Source organism: Lutjanus erythropterus, chromosome 5 (assembly GCF_056507025.1).
Source record: "Lutjanus erythropterus isolate fLutEry1 chromosome 5, fLutEry1.hap2, whole genome shotgun sequence".
NCBI classification, from domain to species: domain Eukaryota; kingdom Metazoa; phylum Chordata; class Actinopteri; order Lutjaniformes; family Lutjanidae; genus Lutjanus; species Lutjanus erythropterus.
In genome coordinates, this window is record NC_139321.1 from 5,800,273 (window position 1) to 5,817,500 (window position 17,228).

The window sequence follows — 17,228 nt, forward strand, 5'->3', positions numbered from 1 at the left end:
TGCCTTGTGTATGAATGGTGCTATATAAATAAAATTGCCTTGCCTTGCCTTGCCTTGCCTTGCCTTGCCTTGCCTTGCCTTGCCTTACTCTCCCTAACGGTCGGTTACGAACATACCTCTCAGTCCAAATCAGCCCAGCAGTTCACTTGAGCTCACTTCAGTAGGAAAAAATACCATCCTATCACCGTCCTCTGGCTCTGGTGGCTCTGGACATGTCCAATGAAGCTGCTCAGGTGATAGTGGTGTTTGACACTGAGACAGCAGAGTGGACACACAGTTTCATTATTTCATGATTTTGAGACCTAATTTTATATACTGAGTTATTTTTTTAATCATTCAAATTTGACTGAGTGGTTAATAACACACATTCCTGTAGTATAATGAACTTAGAAGAAACATTTGCAGTATATGGTGCTTATAATTGGGCAGCAAAGTGTTGCCAACTGTTGAGTTTCCACAGTTTCTCGTCTATGTGACTGTAATGAATGGTCCACCTGCCCCGAGGGTCTGGAACACCCTGCCCGAGGAAATACGGCAGGCTGAGTTACGGGCTTCTTTTAAATCAACCCAGAGTGAAATTTTGTTCCTCGCAAAACATCTTTTCTTTGTTTTATGAGGAATAAATGAGATTCTTGTCTTAAGCTCGCTGTCAATTTGAAAATTTATCTACAGTCAGGTAAATATCATTTAAATATCTGCTGGGAGGCTTTGCACTGAAATCTGTTTCTCCTAAACCCACCTCAGGAGCAAACAAAAGAACAGCAGGAGATCTTTAGCTGAGCTCATACAGTAGGTGTCTCAGAGGTTTCTCCTCGACGACCGTATGGAGCAACAAGACCTGAAATTTAAGATCTCATTTTAAGACAACTGAGTTTTCTTTTAGATCTCGCTCTTATCTCAAGAGCTGATCATTTAAGTCAAATTTAACATAACTGTAGTGAGACAAAAAAAGAACATTTTAAGATCTTCAGTTGGGCTCAAGTTAGTCTCGGGCTGAGACGAGACAAAGGCTGTTTCTCAGGCGCCGAATTTAAGGAGAATGAGAAAATTGTCAATATCTCATATTGTGTCCAGGAGAAACAGGCTAGACAAAGACGAGATCTTATTTTAAACTTTTCCTTTCCTCTGGGAAAGCTTAAAACATACTTTTATTGCACTGTCTTCCCTCATTTCATCTGGCTCTCTTATTTTTCTGTTCAAGTTTTTGCCATTTTTTCAGAAAATGTGGTTCATTTATTACTTTTTTTTTTGCTGCATTATGTGTGTCTAATGTTTATTTTATGTTTTTAGCTTGCTATATGAAGCCATTTTTTGTTTCATGTTATATAAGTAAAGATATTTTACGTTATTGCCACATGGTTACTTTACAGATTATGGGTGAACCACACCTTCCTCCTGGCTCTGTGGACAGTTGACTGGACGTCACAAGATTATTCACACAGTCAGTGTAAAAAAAAAAGCTACACAGGCATTTTTTCTCCATATAAATCTTAAGAACTGGATGTCAGCTAGAACTGAAAGAGATAAATGAATGCACACACTGATGGTCATCGTACAGGAAACACATCAAGATCATTCAATAACAACAGATTTGTTTGTGTGCATGCATGTGTGTGTGTGTGTGTGTGTGCACATCGGACTGACTGTCACGCATCCTTTTTATACTGTGGAATATCTTTACATGCAGTATGCATGTGTGCACATCGGTCAGTGTGTGTGTGTGTGTGTGTGTGTGTGTGTGTGTGTGTGTGTGTGTGACCCAGCTGCTGCTGAGCTGCCCTCCCCCATTCTCCAAGGACATTTGGCCAACAGAGAGTCAGCCCCTTGATCTCAGTGTCCCTCTACGTCTCTCTTTGTCCATGTCAGATGTCCTCGCTGCCTTCTCCTTTATGCTGTTTTCTTTACATCTTCAGTGTCTTTGTCCAGCCATGTCTCTGCTTCTATGTCTCTGCGTCACTCTGTTAAAGATCCGTCTGTCTCCTCCAGTCTGTCACTTTCTCTGTGTTGCTTTCTGTTTTTCTCACCGTCTCTTTGTGCGTCTCCTGCCCTGTTATCTCTCCATCTCTTCTCTGTCCTGCATCACTATGTCTCTGTGCACCTCAGTGCTCCTCAATAACTAGCTGAGAGCATTTTCTACAGTGGAGCGCTCTATCATCTTCATCCTTTATTTACAGGGCTGGCCTGCCACCTTGTGGTTAGAGAGACAATATAACTGAAGATTATGTTAAATAATGCCTACAAATATTCACCACTGCTGACAGTATAATAATAAATATAATAATAAATAAATAAAAGGCATCAAAAATAGTGGCTGTAACATGTAATACAGAGTGACCCACCTTAGCAATGGTGGATCCACACATAATATATACCACATACCACATGAATTCCCATCATGCAACTATTTTTCCCTCAAAATAACAATGGGGAAAGTTTGGGAGCTACAACTGCAAAATAACGGTGACTTCTGGATTTAAAATGAGAACAGGAAGAGATAAAATGTCTTATGAAGTCAGCAAGTTTTGGAAATCAGTTCTGTGTTTTACTGGAAGCCAATGAAGGGAGGCAATAATTGCAGTGCACTCCAAAGTACACTTCACTGTGCACGATTCAAGCTGAAAGAATATTTACATGACATACATTAATGCAGAACAAGTCAAATACGTGTGAAGCGGAGTAAAACATAATGAAAGTACAGCCTCACTGTGGCTGAAATGTGATCCCTGCAGCTCACTTACAAGTCAGCAGCACAGCTCAGTGCACCATCGCCACAGTTTGGACTCCGCTGGGACTTTAATGCTTCGTGAGGCAGCTCAAACAGTCAGCTGATTCATTTCTGTTCAATTAGTGGAGACACACTTTACCCTTTTTAGTTTCCTGCAAAACACAGTCTGTCCGTCTGTCTTGCGTCCACAGCTTTGGTCCAGACAGAAGCCTCTCAGATGGATGACATGAAGTTTTGTACATTCATGGTTCCCAGATGATGAATCCTAATAACTCTGGTGACATGTAAAAGTTGAAATGTTTATTCTCTACTAGGCTGTGCATTTTATTATTGATTATTTATTTGCATCTTTTTGCTGTGGTTAAATGGAGCTGTGGCTCAAAGTTCAGTTCACTGACATTAAAATGAACTAGTTCACATTAATTTCTTCTGTTTAATTCACTTATCTATTTCATTTGAAGTAGAAGTTTCCCAAAATTCTCAAGCATATGATCTGCTTTTATTTTGAAGGCAGCATTGCTTTACTTCCAGGAAGGATCTCTGCAGCCTGACAGTTTATTTACTTCCCCTTCTCCAAGGCAACGGACCTGCATACACAGACACAGAGTATACAGGATTGTATATAGACAACAGCCAGACAGACAGACAGACAGACAGACAGACAGATAGATAGATAGATAGATAGATAGATAGATAGATAGATAGATAGATAGATAGATAGACAGACTTCTATTGACACTGACATCCAATAGTTCAGCCTCCAATTAGTCCTTAACTGCTACACGTCAACCAAAGGTATGTTGACCTGTATGACCTGTATGTATATCTGTATGTTATGTCATGTCAGAATTTACAGTTTTATTCACTGACTAACATGTTGTTTCCTGGTCATTTCTGAGGCCATTTTATTTTATTTAATTTCACAATCGATTAATCGGTCGTTTATTTTCTCAATTAATCGATCAGTTGTTTGGTCTGTGAAATGTCAGAAAATGACTGAAAACCCTGACATTTTGAATTGTATCCAGAAGTGTCTCAAGTGTTACAAGAGTGTGATAGGAGTGTGTATGTGCGTGCGTGCGTGCATGCGTGTGCGTGTGCGTGTGTGTGTGTGTTCCCAGTGTGTAAAGATGCTCAGACCAGGTGACGGGAAGAGTGACATGGATCGTCTGGGTGTTTTTAAAGAGATGAGCTACATCTCTGTAGGAGACAAGTATGTTTCACCCACCCAGCGTAAGTAAATTTATCTGCCTGATTATTTCACAATAAAATTAAGTCATAAAATTTAATTAAACACGATGATTCGATTAACAAAATGTATTTACAGTATCTAGATACTTAAACCAGGTCTCTACAATCTGCCTGCAGTGCAGAGACAAAAGTCCAATATAATATACAGGTGATGTTTCTTTAACCTCTGTGGAGAGCAGATCTAGAGTCAGGTGTCCTTCGCTGCCATGGTAACAAATATAAACATGTTTAATGTTGTGAAACAGTCATAGTTTGGTTGGGTTTAAGAAAAGATCATGGTTTGGGTTAAAATGAGTATCTTAACTTACGTGTGTCATGAGAAGTAGGTGAAGTAATGTGACACAAATCACTTTATATAAAGAAATCACACTAATGCAAATATGAGACCTTACTTGCATTCTAGTAAAGTTGCATTCATGTTGCATCATGATGCATCGCTCTATTCACTCATGATGATGTCGTTCTTCCAAATCCAGGTCGGTTCAACGAGGCCGCCTATCGCAGCCGGCAGATGCAGGCGGGCACCGCTAAACAGCGTTGTGCTCTGCAGAGCGGCTTCTTCGACAAGTCCTTCAAACAGATATTTGAACGTGAGGCGCTCAGCGACCCGGTGAGACTGGCCCGGCAGAACCGCATCCAGCAGGCCAAGAAGAACCTGGGCAAGGCCTTCCTGCCCTGTAACGGGGTCAAGAGGCCGTGAGAGAACACACACTCACAGACACACCACGGAGAACAAATACTGTATATAGATCCGTTATATTACCCATATCCACGTGATGAAAACTTTATCATCAGAGCGGCTCTGGTGGATACCCGGGTATCCCCAAATTGTTGTGACGCAGACTTGTCCACACAACCACTACAGTCTCCAATACTGTGCGTGCGTGAAACACATCCAGTCCATGCTGACTAACTGGTCTCTGTAGCTGTCCGTGTGCAGGTCTGTTTGGGTGTATAACTCTGCTCTGAGCTTCTTAATAAAATGTAAAATTTGTCCAGAGAGTGGCTCTAGAGAAACTGTCTCAGTATCATAATATACTGGAGAGAAATGTGTCCTAGATGGTCACAATGAGCCTCTCGGTTTGAAGTACTTCCAGTTGATTCACACATCAGAACTTCAGCCTCTTCAGTTCACCTGACGATCGCTGCCATTTAAAACTTGATCTCAGAAGTTTCTGACCAATGAGAATTCTCACAAAGCTTCTGTAATTTAACCACTGTAATGTTAATTTGAAAGTTAAGTTAAGTTAAAGTTTGTTGAGCGATTGATTTTCTAAAGGACAATATTACTTGCTGTTTACGTCACATTTTCAGCATAAAATGGAAAACTTTTGTTGCGTTTTGGCCGTTCGTTCGGATGTCAACAGCGTTTTGAGGGCCTGAAAACACTGTCTTTTGAAACCGGGTTCCAGAGTGTGAAAAATGGCATTGAGTTCCAGACTGTACTTTCCTGTAATGTGACATAGCTTTTATGATATTTACGACTCCTTCTAACCATTATCTGATCTGTCTGTCTCCAGCTGTGGTTCAGGAAGTTATTTTGGGACTCTGTCAGGACCAGTCGAAGCCATGAGTCCACTGTCGGTCGCCCCGAAACCACATCGCTCACCTGGACGCAACATTGTCACCTCACCTCCCAAGAAAGGCAGTGGTTACAGGTTTATGGCAAGAAACTCTTTCTAAAGTAGTTCACAAGTGCTTAACAAACTTTTCCTCTGTACCTCTGGAACAACTTCTATACCAGGAAGTGTAAATGCTTCAATAAACAAGATTTTGCATGTGATGAATTATCTAACCCCTGTTTTAGGACACTTTCTAATATCCAGTGAACTCATGAATCTGTTATTGGGTCTAATGTCTAATTATCACAGAGCTAAAGCCTCGGGGACAATGAGAAGTGTTTAAGCAAAAGAGGAAAGAATGCACTGAGACTATGTAGATTTTTATTTTTCATTATTAAAACATACTCTGTGACGGGGATAATGTGGCCAACACATTATAATAATACAAAGTTTTATTTTGTTCAGCTGAAGTGAATGTTCTCTCCTGCAGCTATCCCAACGTGACGCTGTCCAAGATTGAGATGTACGCCTCAGACCCGTACGACCGAGCCAAAGAAGCACTGAAGGTAACGTTTGGCTGAACAGAGGTAAAAGAAAAATGTGTCAAGTTGGTTAACAGCCGTTTTATAGAGAGACGTCACACCCTTTCCAGTGTTCCCCATGAGACCTAATATAAAAAATATGGAAAATAGTCTGTGGAGAGAAACAAATCATTTTTTAAATTCCATTGCTTTACACAGATGTTTGTTTTGAATTTTTCTAAAGTATTATCATCCTATTACACTGGACAGAAGGCAGACACCTCTAAACATCCAATGTCTTCAAAACTGTGCAACTCATAAAATCTAGATGGTAAACAGCCCTACAGGCCAGGGACAAAATATGTTTGGTTTCGGGGTGAACTGTCCCTTTAAGTTGAAATTTTTAAACATTGTGTGTGTTTGTGTGTGTGTGTGTGTGGTACAGAAGGAGGCAATAATCCATCACTCCAAGTTAAGAAACGGCCCCTTCAAGCTCAACCTTCACCCCAAAGATTATTTCCAAGGCAATCCATACCGCAGTGACAAGCCCCTCCCACCAGCACCCAAGCCCCACCCACCTGGACAGAAAGTCTCTTCAGTTCCCTTCAAGCCCCCGTCCCCGAGCAAAAAGGTGATCGTCTCTCTATCTGCTGTACCGTATCCAGACTTGACAGACGACCTGTGACATACGTGTCTGTGTGTTTATGTGGATGTGTCTCGTGTTCAGATCGGAGGAATGAAAGCGGGGACGTTTGGCACTTATCCCTCACATTCTGCTGATCTGTACGTCGTTCGCCGTTCCAAACCAACCGGTCAAGAGCCAATCTTCCGCCCTGCTCCCGGTCCTAAGAGCACACCTGTCAAGAGTATCATCACCGTCAATGTGAACAGGTTGATCTATGTTTTTTTTTTTTTTTTTTTTTTGTCAGAGTGTGTTATTTCAGAGCGGTGGACTTTTGTTTTCAGGATAACAGACTTAACTTTACATTAACATACAACTGACAGTTATAAACAGCTGATGAACTGACAGTGGAGGACTCGTTATTGTCAGTTTATGAGTTTGTGCGCATCCTGCACTCCTGCAGCGTTTCTGCAGCCTGCCTGAACTTCCCCGACTCTGGGGAGGAGACAGCAGGGAGAAACAACTCACTTCAACCGCAGACTGTATATTAAACAGAATTACAACCTATTTAATATACAGTCAGTGGTTCCAACTCGCTATTTGGACTGTTGTTCTTATTTTTGCACGTGCAATGGCTACATATTGTTTCTTTACTTTGCGATGCATGGCGATGTTCTATTATATTCTATTTTGTTATTGAAATGAATGAACAAATAAAAATAAACTTTAATTAAGTGACATTATTAGTTGAATGTTAAATTTGATTTGATCATGTTCTGTTTCAGCTGTATGTTGTCCCTGAGGAGAGCTGCAAGTGTAAAACATCTGCAAAACAAATTTAATTTGAAATCTTTGTCTAAGTTGTTTTTTTCTCTCGTTGTTTCAGGAGTGTACACTCTTCAAACTACAGCTCAACTATTCCCACTGTGATGACCTGACTACATTACCCAGTATACATACTGCATCAACACTGGCTGACTTCCCTGTGATTCTTGCAGATATCATGCTTATGAAAGTTTTTATTTTAGTGTGGGGGTGATGTAACTTTACTATGAGCTTCTTTTCTTTCCCTTTCTCCTTTTTTCCTTTGCAATGAAATGTTTTTATTGGGACTTTCTGGTAAAGAAGATGAACTCCTGATCAGTATAACAGAGTATAAGAATAATAAGAATACAATATAATAAATGTATATTTATATTTTATATTTTTAAGTGTCTTATTTCTTCTTGTCTGGTCTGATGTCCTCTGTTTAAAATACAAATAGCAGACAACAACACGCCATCAGCAGCCATAAGACTCATTAGAAATTCTGACAGTGGCACAACTTTTAAAAGGAGAGGGTTCACAGCGCAGACTGTTTCCTCTTGTCTGTAAAAATCAACTAGCAGACAAGGGGGAAATACTAGTCAATAAACAATTTCAGCAACCACAGGATCTATTGATCCGCATAGAAGCGATGAGAAGAAAACAGAATAAATGTATACTTATCTTTTTTTAATAAGAAAGTTCACAGTGTATGTCTCCTCTGCAAAAAACAAATGGTAAATAAAGGGAGAAGAACAGACATTAAATGTATACTTAGTATTTCAAAGAAAGAAGAAGACAGTGCACATTTTTTTTTTATTTATCTATCTATCTATCTATCTATCTGTCTGTCTGTCTGTCTGTCTGTCTGTCTGTCTGTGGTATACAGGTTATTGTCCTTGAAGAAGGAGAAGTAAATAAAATGTGAAGCTCGATTGATTTTTTCCTGCCTTCAAAATAAAAGCATGACATTTGCTTGAAGATTCTGGACTACAAAAAAATATAGTCAAAATACACTAATAACAATATCGGCCTCTTGTTTCCGTTTATGCTGTTGAATTAGTAATGACCCCCTTGATTAACAAGTTTACCTTGCAAAGATGACATGCTTTCCCAGTATCATGCAACATAGATTTTTATTGGCTATGATATGATATGATATGATATGATATGATATGATATGATATGATATGATATGATATTATATGATATGATATGATATGGTACTGCTCCGTTTTTTTAAAACCCAGACAAAGCTGAATATGGAGTGTGAGCAGTGTGTTGGCATAGCACTACATCAGTGTCGACCTAAAATAATAATAAAAATAAATAAATAAATAATAACAATAACATTAATAATAATAATAATAATAATAATAATAATAATAATAATAATAATAATAATAATAATAATAATAATAATAATGTTTCGAAATATAAATGTCTGTCAAAAGGAGAATTTATAATAAACACTAGAGGGCAGCAATACGCTGATGTTACTTCTAATTTCAAAGAAGAAGAAGAGGAGGCGGAGGCTTCCCTTCCCAGAATGCACAGCGCCACACTGCACTCTATAAATGTATGTGTGACTTCCGTTCCGCCTCTCGGTCTGTTGTAAGCATGCTACACAGATGGAGGCCAGACTCCGTGTTGAATATGGTGAGTATTTAAGATTCTTTGAACGAGTTCTGTCGAAGAGACGCTAATAAACAGATGTTAGTGGATAAAGTTATCGTCACGAGCTCCTGTGTAAGCTGTGTAACGAGCTAACGGCTAACAAAAACGGTCGGGCGTTTTCAGTGTAGGTAATAAATGGCGGTTTTGTGTGAACTCGTTTGTCACTCTCCGTATAAGTTAAAGTTGGCAACAACAGCAACACGTTTACCGTACAGTTAACTGTTTTATGATTTTTAGGCGGCTCTTGGTCAGAAAGTCGCGCGAGAAACGGGACGCAACACCAAGCACGTGCATGGATGCAAGAAACGGGCTACTGTTAGCTAAAGCTAAAGCTAGCACCGTTCTGCACAAATTTTACGGTGGAGAACTTTGGGAGACTCGTGGAAAGGGTACAAAAAGCTTAAGAGGGATATTAACTCTGTAGGTGGGAATACAGTGAGAGATGTGCGTGTTAACGTTGAGTTTGAACACTTCTACGTGGTAGGAGACTGGATCAGACATTCTGAATTGGGCTAGTAGCATAACCCGAGAAATGCTAACATAGGTTCAAAATAATGTAAAGCCTTTAAGGGCTTTTCTTAGTACGTCACCGCAGGAGTCTGGTACCAAGAACCTAACTTTTCACTTAAAGTCATGTCTAATTCCATTATTCCTTCAAGTTACAATCTAACATACAGGTTATCGTGGCCTGTAACATGTTTTTAGATTATTCATTGAAAAACGAGGAAAGTGTAGTGGATAGTGTGAACAATGTCAGAAGTGATGTCATTCAGTTAGATTTTCTTAATTATATTTTTTGCTTAAGCCACAGCTGTCTGCAAATCAGTATCCTGATGTGATTAGTTACTTTTGTAAGTGAATATAGACACCATTTTTGATGTACCAGATCTGTATTTGAAATTTATCTGTGCAGTCCTACATTATGTGCATAAAATGTTATTCACCTTTTAAAATTTACTACCAAAGTCATTCTCAATCTGTTTAAGAGTGCAGTCACTAAACAGTAAGGCTGTACTGCAGTGAGCAACAGCTTCACTGTAAACATTGTCCTCTGTTTGACAGGTTGAAACAGTTGAGTGTGGGGTTTTGTCATTTTGCACTGATGTGGCATTAATTTTGTCCTTTTCAGAGATGCTCAGTCCCTCGTTGAACCCACATCAAGGGAAATCGGCAGCCATGGGATAGAGCTACAACCTGCCTCGCCTTTGGCACTATAGGTAAATATGCAATGAACTACCATGTGATCACTCTTGACCCACAAAGCGAGCAGATGTGTAGTGACATGACAGTAAGAGTTGACGTGACATAGTGGTTCCCTCCCACCCCAGCTCTAAGTCAGCTGACCAGTCGATGTGTGTCTGGCTCAGTGTTACAGGGCTGGTAGATGAAGTCTCTGTACCTAGTCTCAGTTGTGCAGGCTCTGTTTTAGAGTCTGTTGCTTCTGAGCTGCTGCAGAGCGCGGCTCAATGAGAGTGGCCTGTCCTGATCCAACGGCAGGACAGGCCTAGTATAGGGCCACACATTCACATAGTGACAACACAAGGAGGAATGATGCCTCTTGGTATTGATGTACATTAGTGCAGCCTGACCATAAGCGGCAGGTCTCTCCCACTGCCACCAGGCTCAACCTTAAACCCCAACCTCAGGAAAACCTCTAGCTCTAGTTTTCCTTTACTGGCTGTTCCTGTTAAGGGCTGAATTTTAACTCTGTAGGTTGAGCAAATTTAAGTTGTGATTATTTTTCCACAGATTGAAGGTTGGCTTATATTAATCTAAATAATTTAGGTTCATTTATGTTTAAACTGGTAAGGTTATAGCTTCTAGAAAAGTCTGCCTTAGCATATAACAGTTTGTTCAAACATTTAATACATTATGCAAATCAGAATTTAAGTTTTGGCTGTTGCAGTTTTTCAAAATTGCTCTCTGAATCACAATTTTAATTTAAAAACTGACAGTTACACAATGGAAATATTATCAGAATTACAATGTGGCAAAAGAGCATTATAACGGGGTACTGTAGTGCTGCAGAGATGCCCTGCTGGTCTTAACCAAACCTTGTTCTTTGTGTTGTAGGCGGAGCCTCTGCTGAGCTGTTCAGTGTGGAGCTGACAGTCATGCTGCAGGCTGACTGAGGGTGAGTGTGGCTGAACCAGTTCTCCCTTTTATATTAAACCAGTCTTTACATGCTTTGATGATTGAAAATATAACACATCATGCAGACAAACACCATGGTGAACTTTAAACCCTGAGCATAGCAGCTGACTGTCAGCAGAGATCAGTGGTGTGCTGCTGATTTACTGACTGCTTTATTTTTCTGCAGAAACGGGTGGAGCAGCTGACCTGCAGGGGGCAGCAAACACCTTCAAGGAACTGACACCAGACCATCATGCTCACCAGGGTGAGTGTGGATACAGAAGTGGTGCACAGTATTCTGTGTACAAACCCAATCATGTACTGCCGTGGCAGAGACCACCTCCTCTCTGCTGTGGAATCTTAGCATTGGGAGATAAACTCAGGACTTTGGCACAGGTTTAAGTAAAAACCGTTTACCAGAACCTGACTGAAGACCTGAAACACACTGCTTGTAATATTCTGACTGTAAATTTGTTTATGATTTGTCTAGTAATACATGTGTTTTGTGCTTCTTGTGTGTTCAGTGTAATCTGCCAGGCTGGTCTGAATGGAGATGCTCCTGTCATGAGTCCACCTGCTGGATGTGACTGGGCTGCTGCTGGTCATTGGTGCACTCCATGTTCCAGCCATGTCTGCTCAACCTGCATGAGACTGTAAATAGAACATGTTATAGACATTTTATTGGCTAATGACCTCACACCATCACATCACACCAGCCTTAAGAGTATAACGTTTATCTGTATCCTAAATTGTGGACAAATGTATGAATAAAAGTTGATCTTGCAGCACCTCGGTGTCCAATTTGGTGATGTGTTACAAGTGAACATTTTCAGGGTTTCATCAAACCTGAACACATTGGGTCCATATTTTGTTTGCCTGGTAAAATCTTAAGAATCCTGTCTGACTCTTGCCTCAAAGCCCATTGGTTCTTGCTTGAAGATGTCAGTTGAATTTCCTAAAACAACTAGCCACTATCGTTTTTGTTAAATATTATGCAAGCTGCTGGGAAAAGTATTGAGACTATTTTCTAGAGATGGTCCTTTTTCTTCATTTACTAATAACCTGCATCTTATGGCCGATAACATACCTGAATTTCACATTCTTGCATTTTAAAAGATTTATGTAACATCAACAAATGAGTTGCCTCTCAAGTGTTTTGTTTGTCTAGAAATTTTTTATCAGCAAACTTCAAAAATATACTTAATTTATAGAGCATTTTGCTTTAGAATTCAAATGAAATGCTTTGACAAGCTGTCAGTCACATATCAGCATAGCCAATATTAATTCACTAATATAGCTGCATAGACCAATATCAGACAATGTTTATTGCTTGTCCCTAAGTTTTTAATCTACATTTAATGCCCTAGTGCTCTTGTTCCCAACCTGAGGGTTCTGACCCCCACCAGGAGTTGCAAAGCCTTTGTAACTAAATGAAATGATTTTAAAGTTAAGATTATCAAAGATAAAAAGTTAGAAGAAAAGAAAAAGGGTACAGTGAAGACCTGACCATAACAGAACCTTCACTTTGTTATAGCCTTGTGCTGCATTGAAAGTATGAAGTAAAAACAACCAGCTAACAGAACAATGGCCAAATGTCAAAGGGAAGAAAACACTGAATGTGTGAAATAAAAAATAACACTAAACAAATGTATGAATTCTGTAGAAATATCAGGAAAACTCGTCTGTGACACAGTACTCACAGGAAATTATCTGCTCAAAATTCATCAAATCTCTTGTTAAACACACTTCCTGCACCTATTGTGTTCATTGTTTGGATTAATTGTACAGTTTCAGTTTTTCTATACTGTCATTCTTATACAGAGTCACTTAGTCAGAGGTGAATGTTTAAGGTGGCAGGATGGTGTATGTGAGGTTGACTCTAAATAAACTACAGTGTGTGTTCATGGTAAGGAAGGAACATGTCAACAGTGTCTCACTGATTTGTTTTAATAGTTGTTGGAAAACAATGGAGCTCATTATTTGGATACATTCTTTATTGGGTTTAAATCTTTTCATGGAAATCCCACAACACAAAAACAACATAAATAGAATAATGTACAATATCTTCAGCTTCATACCTAAATTACATGCAGTAATTACATTACATCAGTATGCAGGCTGATAATAAAGCATTCTAGTCTCTCACTTTGACGATTAAAGTCTTTAAGCACAACCTGGGACATTGAAATCTTAATGCACATCTGCTGATTTAAACACTGACATCACACGAACAGGCCTGTCCTTCCCCTACTTCATTTATAGGAGTAAATAACAACCAGGAGGATTCATTCACTCACATGTACACACACACACACAACATGCTGCATAATACAATTGTTTATAAAATGTACAGTTTGATTTTATCATTTGAAATATTTGTCCAAAGTGAGACTGATTCCTGAGTGAGATTCTGAGGAAGTGAAATAAGTACTATGTCTACATTTATGACGTTTCTCTACTCATTTATTTCTGCTTTTCCTTTCATTTTTCTCCAGTCTGTATGTGTGATCCACCTTAGAAAGACAGACCTACCACTGAGGGGAATCACATATACAGAAAGTTTGAACTACCATGTCAGCCATCTTGTTGCTCAGTTGAGGCGGACTCTTCCTCTGACAATCGACACAGTGACACTGCTGATCCGACTCTGAACAGAAACCCGGGGTAGAGGGGTTCTGTGAAAGTGGAATGGAAAGTGTGGAGGTGGATCAGTGAGTCAGAGATTACGCCATAGAAGGACAGAGTCCCAGCATGCCAGTCCAGATACACCGCTATTGTCTTTGGGTGAGGGTGAGGGATAAAGATAGTTTTTGAACCGTCATCGTGCCAGGCAGAGAAAAGTTTATCTGAAGCGAACAGAGTCCAGGAGAGAGAGGAAAACATTTCTGCTCGTTGTGTTTGGGTCCAATGTGAGTTCACAGGCATCTGAAAGACAGAACAAAAAAAAATCAGCAATATGAGCTATAGAGTGAAGGAAAAAAAGTCAGTGTGCATAAAAACAGAAAGAAAAACTCTGACTTAAGAGGCATTTCAGGAAAAGGCATCCAATCAGGTTTTTCAGAATTCTGTTTTGTCAAAAAGGATCATACAACCTCAATTCCAAAATAGTTGTGATGTTGTATAAGTCATAAATAATAACATTGCAAAGATTTGCAAAAACTTTTTGACTTATATTCAATTGATGCTATGGATTGTAAAAGGTGAAATATCTAAAATATCTCTACAAAATATCTGGAAAAGTAAGTCAGTAACCAGAAACAGGCAGCTGGCAATCAGAGTAAAAGTTGAGCATTTTGACACGTTTACTACAGCAGTTAATTAAAGGACTAAACTAAATAAATAAACCAATAGCCTAAATAATAAAGATAATTTGTAGCATACAGTCATATTTCTGACACTTGTGCATAACTGAAAAAAACGGCAGTCAATGACAACTTCACTTACATTTCCTCAGGCCTGGTTGCAACCATTGTTTTCCTCCATGGTCAACTCTAGAATGAAGGGGGTACACAAGGTCAGACCTACATATTATCTTCATTAGTGAAACATGGACTTTTAATTTGTTTTATTCAAATATTGCCGTTGCCCTGATCTCTTCGGTAGCCTGTGCTCCACTGTCACCTTTAAGACAGACAGATTTCTCATAGATGTGTTGTTTTAAAATGTCAATTTTTCTCTTTTCAAAATTTACCCATTGAAAAGTTACTTAGCTCCAAAGCCCATAAGTTTTGCGACATTGAGGATTTTTTGCTTGTAATTTGAATTTGCATAGTTTTAGATGTGATTTGCTAGTTTTACCTATTTTACCTTTTCCAGATTTTTTTAAGCTGAACTGAACCTACCACACAAGTTACACATTACAAACAGACACTGGTTAAAAATATGCACTTGACTTCCTGTCGAGAACGTGAGCGTAGCTCACAGTCCAGTCATACAAGCACTGAATGGCTCATAGTGATGCCCCCATACTCCTGCAGTACAATATACTTTGGGGACGTGGTCACGAACGTTCTCCAGTTCTACAAAACACAAGTTCATGGCTCCTGTTCCATTGTTCATCTGTACTTGAAGTTGTAATCAAGGGTAATATTTACAGTGCTACCTGTCATCCCACATGGTGTGATGATGACACAGATAGACAAAATGATGGAGAACATGGTTCTGAATGTTACAACAGACAGTGGTTATACCTGGTGACAGGCTTACCTGAGAGTGTCAAGTTTCCAGTGTGGATTGTTCACTCCATCAGAGAGCAGTTTTACTCCCCATTCTCCTGGGTGATTGTAGCTTAGGTCCAGTTCTCTCAGATGGGAGGGATTGGAGCTTAAAGCTGATGCCAGACATACAAAGCCCTCTTCTGTGATCAAACAGCCAGAAAGCCTGCAAATACAAAGAAAGAACTGTGGTTTAAATTGAAAGTTGACTGAGTCCTAGGTGCTAGATGCTAAAACATATTGCCAAACCACAGAAATTCCATCAAAGGTTTGTCATCTGTTTACTCATTTAACTCTGAATCTAAATTGAGATATAAAAGCTATCTCTTGAACAGGTTGATGAATCCTAACCTGAGAGTCTCCAGTCTCCAGTTTGGATTCTTCAGACCAACACAGAGAAGCTTTACTCCTGAATCCTGCAAGTCATTGTTCCTCAGGTCCAGCTTTCTCAGGCAGGAGGACTCAGAGCTGAGAAGTGTTGCCAGAGCTTCACAGCTTCTTTCTGACAGATTACAGCCACTCAGTCTGAGGATGCAATGAAGTGCAAAAATATATTAATTATCTTTTGAAAAGATAACCTTGGATTTGTAGTATATCTGAAGTAATGTCGAGTATTAATCTACATACACTGATTTTTTGGAAGCTTTGACCACAGGCAAGAGCTTCAGAAGAGCCTCTTCTGAAGCAGAGTATTTCTTCAGGTCAAACATGTCCAGATCCTCTTCAGATGACAATAAGACGAAGACCAGAGCTGACCACTGATCGGGAGAGGGCTTCTCTGTGGAGAGTCTTCCTGAATTCAGGTAGTGTTGGATCTCCTCCACTAGAGAATGATCCTTCAGCTCATTCAGACAGTGGAACAGATTGATGCTTCTCTCTGGAGAGGGAATTTCCCTGATTTTCTTCTTAACCCTCTATGGTACCATGTTGCCCTCAGGCAACAAACCCATTTTTGCCCTGTCACATCTCCACAATGCATCCTTTTAAATGATGCGATACTTTAAAAAAGAGGTAAAACCATAGGGAACCATTAACAATGCTTTAAGTTGTCACATGACCTCCAGGAAGCGATTTTGAAACCCCTCTCGGTGGGCTTTTTCTAAGGAGACAGCTCTGTTATCTTGCTGCAAAAAAAAGACTCAAAAAGTTATTTTTTGTCCCTTTTCCACCTGGAAAAAAATGTCTTCACACTAATAGGTGAGTAAACTTTAAGTTTTGATAGTTTCATGCAACTTATTTACTAATTTAATAGTGGATACTTGTTAAAATGCAGCTGTTGCCCTGAGGCAACAACGTGCCATCATGGAAAGTTGCAATGTTGCCTGCAACAGTGAACCATTATGGATGTGTGTTTGCTATAGTGATTCCATAACGTATGTATGTATGTATGCTCATATGTATGTATGTATGTATGTATGTATGTATGTATGTATGTATGTATGTATGGTCATATCCCTCTATGGTACACATTATGATGCCAGTGAGGGAAATGTGTTTTTATGTCTCAAAATAGACTAAATAAACATAATCTGAAGAAATTTTATTTTTATTTTTATTTTTGGAAGTTTCTGGGGTTCGTTGCCTGTAGGCAACATTGTACCATAATGGTGCATAAGTGAAAAAGAATGTTCCTTTTCCAATTTGAACATTGTTTATTTCATAAACATATGCAAAAATATTCAATAACATCAAGAAGTCACAATTCATTTTAAATTTTAA

The 17,228-nt window shown here is 39.3% G+C and overlaps 2 protein-coding genes, 1 long non-coding RNA gene and 1 other non-coding gene across 4 annotated transcripts; 3 read left to right on the forward strand and 1 right to left on the reverse strand.

The window, feature by feature from the left end:
• The first annotated feature begins 3,376 nt into the window (after positions 1 to 3,376).
• Positions 3,377 to 7,730, forward strand: cfap96 (cilia and flagella associated protein 96). Its single transcript, XM_084718330.1, has 8 exons — positions 3,377 to 3,520; positions 3,847 to 3,958; positions 4,453 to 4,672; positions 5,497 to 5,634; positions 6,029 to 6,104; positions 6,505 to 6,690; positions 6,787 to 6,950; positions 7,568 to 7,730. Exons 2-8 carry the CDS (start codon positions 3,856 to 3,858, stop codon positions 7,617 to 7,619), a joined length of 939 nt encoding a protein of 312 aa, XP_084574456.1. The 5' UTR covers positions 3,377 to 3,520; positions 3,847 to 3,855; the 3' UTR covers positions 7,620 to 7,730.
• Positions 7,731 to 9,774: 2,044 nt separating this feature from the next.
• Positions 9,775 to 11,818, forward strand: LOC146326357 (uncharacterized). Its single transcript, XR_014770571.1, has 3 exons — positions 9,775 to 10,379; positions 11,236 to 11,296; positions 11,483 to 11,818. It is a non-coding gene; the product is annotated as an uncharacterized LOC146326357 (long non-coding RNA).
• Positions 10,486 to 10,686, forward strand: LOC146326358 (small nucleolar RNA SNORA74). Its single transcript, XR_014770635.1, has one exon. It is a non-coding gene; the product is annotated as a small nucleolar RNA SNORA74 (small nucleolar RNA).
• A 3,638-nt stretch (positions 11,819 to 15,456) lies between the features above and the next one.
• On the reverse strand, positions 15,457 to 16,414 carry LOC146326359 (ribonuclease inhibitor-like). The gene is made up of 3 exons (XM_084718331.1): positions 16,137 to 16,414; positions 15,861 to 16,034; positions 15,457 to 15,675 (listed from the first exon to the last, which is right to left on the reverse strand). The coding sequence occupies exons 1-3, from the start codon at positions 16,217 to 16,219 to the stop codon at positions 15,498 to 15,500; spliced, it is 435 nt and encodes a 144-aa protein (XP_084574457.1). The 5' UTR covers positions 16,220 to 16,414; the 3' UTR covers positions 15,457 to 15,497.
• Between the last annotated feature and the right edge of the window lie 814 nt (positions 16,415 to 17,228).

Coding starts and splice junctions, on each gene's coding strand:
- cfap96 (XM_084718330.1), top strand. CDS start 3,856: ATGCTCAGACCAGGTGACGGGAAGAGTGACATGGATCGTCTGGGTGTT. Junction 5,635..6,028: donor AAGAAAGGCAGTGGTTACAG/GTTTATGGCAAG, acceptor TCTCTCCTGCAG/CTATCCCAACGTGACGCTGT. Junction 6,105..6,504: donor GAGCCAAAGAAGCACTGAAG/GTAACGTTTGGC, acceptor TGTGTGGTACAG/AAGGAGGCAATAATCCATCA.
- LOC146326359 (XM_084718331.1), bottom strand. CDS start 16,219: ATGTTTGACCTGAAGAAATACTCTGCTTCAGAAGAGGCTCTTCTGAAG. Junction 16,035..16,136: donor AAAGCTTCCAAAAAATCAGT/GTATGTAGATTA, acceptor TTGCATCCTCAG/ACTGAGTGGCTGTAATCTGT. Junction 15,676..15,860: donor TGGAGACTGGAGACTCTCAG/GTTAGGATTCAT, acceptor TTGTATTTGCAG/GCTTTCTGGCTGTTTGATCA.